The sequence below is a fragment of the Ostrea edulis genome, chromosome 6 (genome assembly GCF_947568905.1).
Source record: "Ostrea edulis chromosome 6, xbOstEdul1.1, whole genome shotgun sequence".
Lineage (NCBI taxonomy): Eukaryota > Metazoa > Mollusca > Bivalvia > Ostreida > Ostreidae > Ostrea > Ostrea edulis.
This window is the reverse complement of record NC_079169.1, coordinates 80,416,779-80,421,778: the sequence shown is the minus strand read 5'-3', so window position 1 is coordinate 80,421,778 and position 5,000 is coordinate 80,416,779. Positions and strand designations below refer to the sequence as shown.

General features: G+C 35.3%; 1 protein-coding gene across 2 annotated transcripts in view; it reads left to right on the top strand.

Moving 5' to 3' along the window:
* The window catches only part of LOC125645688 (general transcription factor 3C polypeptide 2-like), an 86,128-nt gene that overhangs the window by 25,262 nt on the left and 55,866 nt on the right, over positions 1–5,000 (top strand). Inside the window, exon 8 of one of the 2 annotated variants that reach the window (XM_048871462.2) lies at positions 2,515–2,665. The exons of the other annotated variant lie outside the window; for it this stretch is intronic. Coding sequence (XP_048727419.2) covers positions 2,515–2,665 — 151 coding nt within the window. The remainder of the gene's footprint in view (positions 1–2,514; positions 2,666–5,000) is intronic. 2 annotated transcript variants of the gene reach the window in all.

Genomic DNA, 5,000 nt, shown 5'->3' with positions numbered 1-5,000 from the left:
AACATGTGAATATCCACTGGTAAGGAAGTGGGAGGTAGCGAGACCAGGAATCTTTAGCAGACTGGTATACTGACCACACTCCGAGATACCCCAGGCAAAATTATGACTTGGGATCTTTGACATAAGCAGGGTATTTGATGTTACTGCATGTATTCAAGATATCAGGAGTTTTTCAAATCATTTATGTAAGGAATACTGGCAGGACTGGCTATCGACTTCAACATAAGTGGATATTTGAAATAACTTGTATTCGAGATACTTATATTGACCTAAATAAGGAATCACTGCATTGTTGGTACATGGATGGAAACGTGATAATTTACGCATAATGATGAATCACTGTATAGGTTTGTGGGTAGATAAGGTGACTACAATGGTAACTACGTGATAACTTGCATAATGGAAAAGTAATTATCACGCTCTAGATAGTGATTAATTACAAAAAAATATAATGTCAGGTGGTAGCCAGCATGGACACAGGTCATTTTATGTTTAAACACAGTTTGATAGGTGAATTACTTTGTTCTAATTCAAATCAAATATGTTATCAAATAATCTTTATTTAAAATACGCAAGATCGTAAATACCGAGTTATCGGAACTCTTTTGTAAAGAAGTCCAGAAAAGCGTATCGATCTTGGGCATTTTTTGTTTATTCAAAACATGGTATCGGAAGACGATTTAACCTCCATGTGCTTTCCACAATTAAAAGCAATTTTAAATGAAAGGTGTGTAAAAACGTCTGGATACAGGAAAAATGAACTTCTGAATTTAGCTCGTGAAGCTATATATTTTGATGCAAGCTCTTATCAGCTCTGTGAATTTCCTGGCTAACAGCAGTGGGGGGAAATCCACCACATTTTCATTAAAATCTATCAGTTGTGGATATTTCTGCGTATTATGTTGCTTTCTTGAATCATTACTACAGTCTAATGCAATGCAATGATAGTACAACATTGTTAAAATGGGGTGAATCGATCACGACAAAAGTTGTAGAACTGGTATCATTTACCAACATGCCCAAATTCTCGCATACTCTGGGTCTCTCGAGACTTTGAAAGGGGAAAGTAAAGTTTAAAACCAAGACGGAGAAAGTAGTCGCGATCTTGCGTATTGGACACTGTATAAGAATTCAACATTAGCTCTACAGAGCCGTTTACCGACTAGAGAGTTACATACGACTAGTTAATTAGATCTAAATGAGGTTTGTTATTATTCTGCCTCAATAAGGACTCTCAGAGTTAATTTTGACAGACAGTTAACCATCAATGTGACATGTGCACACAATTACACGTGGTGCTCGTTCACCATTGTGTGGAGTCATACACAGTTTGTCAGCGTAAATGTGGTAAAAAGCTACAATGAATAAAAAAACAAAACAAATTAAGTTTATGACAAATACTGCTTTCCATACAAAAATTTCTCAAACCTGAATCCGTGTAATACAATACTTGACATACAACAAATCCCATTTCTACATCACTAATCAAATAGCTCATGAACATGAATTACCAATTCAATTCACTAAATTCATATTTCAAGACAATTACAGTTAATAATCATCGGCTACAGAAGATGACATGAACAGCGCACCATACTTCAAGCACATGGCAAAAATATAAACTCGGATTATGCACAATTGCATTCATGAGCATAGCTGACAGTATAGATACAGGTAATTGACAATGTAATTAATAGAATAATCAAGTGTAAAATGATCATAACTGTACTTACACCGTGGATTACAAACGTTCAGACCGGATTAGTTTCCGAGAACCTTTGCCTGACAGTATGGCGGCACAAACATACCAAGATAAGTCGTACGTATAAACATTCATATTCAATTCAAGTCTAATTGACGTAAATGTAAAACAATCATATTCTTGACATGGAAGTTAGCAAACAGCAGACAGAATAGTTATGTCCAAGCTGCAAGGGGACTCTCACAAAGTCACTTAAAATTTTTGGGTTGGAAAATGACAGTAACTTACGGATACACAGAGTGGCTTTCTTACAGTTATATTGTGTAGAGAATAGTGCACAGTGGCATTAAATATAGTTACTTACAACAAAGTTTTGCATTATTCAGGGGTAGCTAAGGCAGTGTAGAAAATATGTAATAACTCTGTCCATTTATTATGCTTGTCCATCCATCACAATTCAAGGTTAAATATACAGTTAACACTTACAAGGGTTACACATACAGTTGAATATAGTTATCTCAAACACCCATATCTCGAATACCACGGATATGTCGAAGTGATTCAGAAGTCCCACCCACTTGTTCTTTATAAGTGTTTTACCCTCGATATCTCAAATCCTCAGATATCTCGGAAGTTTTTTCTCAGTCCCATTGAGTTTGAGATAACGAAGTTTGACTGTATAGGAACAGGCATAGCCTATGCCAAATCCTATTCATTTAATGAAGCTGGTATATATAATGTATGTAACAAATTGTTCCTTTTTGAAGAACAATAGCATTGAAATTTTGAAATGTCTCTCTATATCATCCTAGTAAAAAGACATTGTGGATCAGATGCATTTAGAGATATTTACGTACACAGCTGCAAGAAAAATTTGAAGAGATGTCAAATGATTGATAAAATGCCAGATGTTTTCCCAGATCTAAAGCCTGTAAAATCTCACTGGACACCACAAGATCCCAAGTAAGTTTCAAATTGATTAAACTAGTTATAATTTTGCACCTGTGTGATATTGTGGAGGGTGCATGGTCGATAAGAAAACTTTTGAGCATTTTAAAGAGGAGCCACTGCTTTACGATGATTTAGCATTATATAGATATTGCATGTAATTGGGAGTAACATTGAAAATTTTCTCCCCGAAAAAACCATTGTCAACCAAGGTGCAGCTGAGCTTGGCAATGGTTTCCTGAGGGGTGAACATTTACAATGTTACCCTCAACTACATGCCATATTTGTTTTATTATACTGAATGTTACATAAATAACAAAGCAGAAAAGCTAATGTCTGTAGACATTTGATTAATCGCTGTCATGCAATGTTTTGTATATCAATGTGGGTATTTGCGTTTATTACAAACGCTCAAACATGTTGTCTAACAATTTATGGCAAACCGTTCATGCATTAATTTGATGTATGTGATAATTTTTATATTATTATACTTTCATGTAAAATACTCGAACCTGATTGGTCGAGAAGCATTTGAAAAAACATATTGTTACCCTCTGAGAACAGAAAACACGCGACCCAGGGTGATAGTATCTAGCAACGGGTAACAGTACTTGACAACGGGTGATATTATAAAAAATTATCACATGCGTCAAATTTATGCGCGTACGGTTCGCCGTAGATTGCTAGACGACGTATTTTAGCGTTTGTAATAAACGCGAGTACCCGCATCGAAATACAAAATATCGCACGACAGTGATTTATCAAATGTCAACAGACGTAAGTTTTTCTGCTTTCCACGTTTCATAACATTCAGTATAATAAAACAAATATTGCATGTAGTTGAGGGTAACATTGAAATTTTCACCCCTCGAGAAACCATTGTCAACCTCGGCTACGCCTCGGTTGACAATGGTTTTTTTGGGGTGAAAATTTTCAATGTTACCCTCAACTACATGCAATATTTATATAATATCACCTGTTGTCAAGTACTGTTACCCGTTGCTAGATACTATACCCTAGAGCGTGTGGTTTCTGTTCTCAAAGGGTAACAATGTTTTTTCAAATGTTTCTTGACCAATCAGATTTGACTAAATTACATGAAAGTATGATAATATATGATTCCAATGTTATTTATTACAATTGTTTTGATCGGACATAAATAAATCTAAACGAGAATATACACATCAATAAATCCAAAAACGCTATATATACATACAGGCCTGAAAATAAATAACATAGTGCAGGGAAACTATTCAAATTATTGAAATTGATAATACAGGGAACGAATTGGAATTATAAGAATCAAACATTCTTTTTGAAGAATTTATCGATGTGTAAACTCTGGATATTTTACTCACAAACTTTCAAAACATAAAAGTGTGAAGCACTTTTATTATACCCCCCGCGAACAAAGTTCAGGGGGGTATATAGGAATCACTCTGTCTGTCTGTCCGTCTGCCTGACTGTGCAGATTCGTGTCTGGGCCATAACTTCTTTGTTCTTTGACATAGGCATACCATATTTGGCACACAGGTGGATCACCATGAGACGATGTGTCGAGTACCTTCTTGACCTCTATATGACCTTGACCCTTGACCTCAAGGTCAAAATTAAAGGTTTTTTTTACAATGGATTCGTGTCCGGGCCATAACTTCTTTGTTCTTTGACATAGGCATACCATATTTGACACATGAGTGTATCACCATGAGACGATGTGTCGGGTACCTTCATGACCTCTATATGATCTTGAACGGTGACCTCAAGGTCAAAAATTGATTATAGGGTTTTGACATAGTCATACCATAAGACATGGGTGTATCACCATGAGACTATGTGTCATGTACATTCATGACCTCTTTATGACCTTGACCTTTGATCTCAAGGTCAAAATTATAGATTTATACCATGGATTTGTGTTCGGACTATATCTTCCATTTTCTTCTACAAAGGCATACCATATTTTTACACTCAGGAAAGAGGTAATTTATACCTATTAACAACACCCTTTGGGAGATTGGGGTAAGCGGTATTGTTAGTGAGCATTGCTCACAGTACCTCTTGTTTAGTTTGTGAATAAAATGTCCAGAGTTTACACATTGATAAATTATTCAAAAAGAATGTTTAATCCTATAATAAATATTGCATGTGGTTGAGAGTAAAATTGAAAATTTTCACCTTGAGAAAACTATTGTCAACCTCGGCTATGCCTCGGTTGACAATTGTTTCTCAAGGAGTGAAAATTTTCAATGTTACTCTCAACTGCATGCAATATTTGTTTTATTATACTGAATGTTATATAAACAGCAATTAAAGCAAAAAACTTACATCTGTTGACATTTGATCAATAACT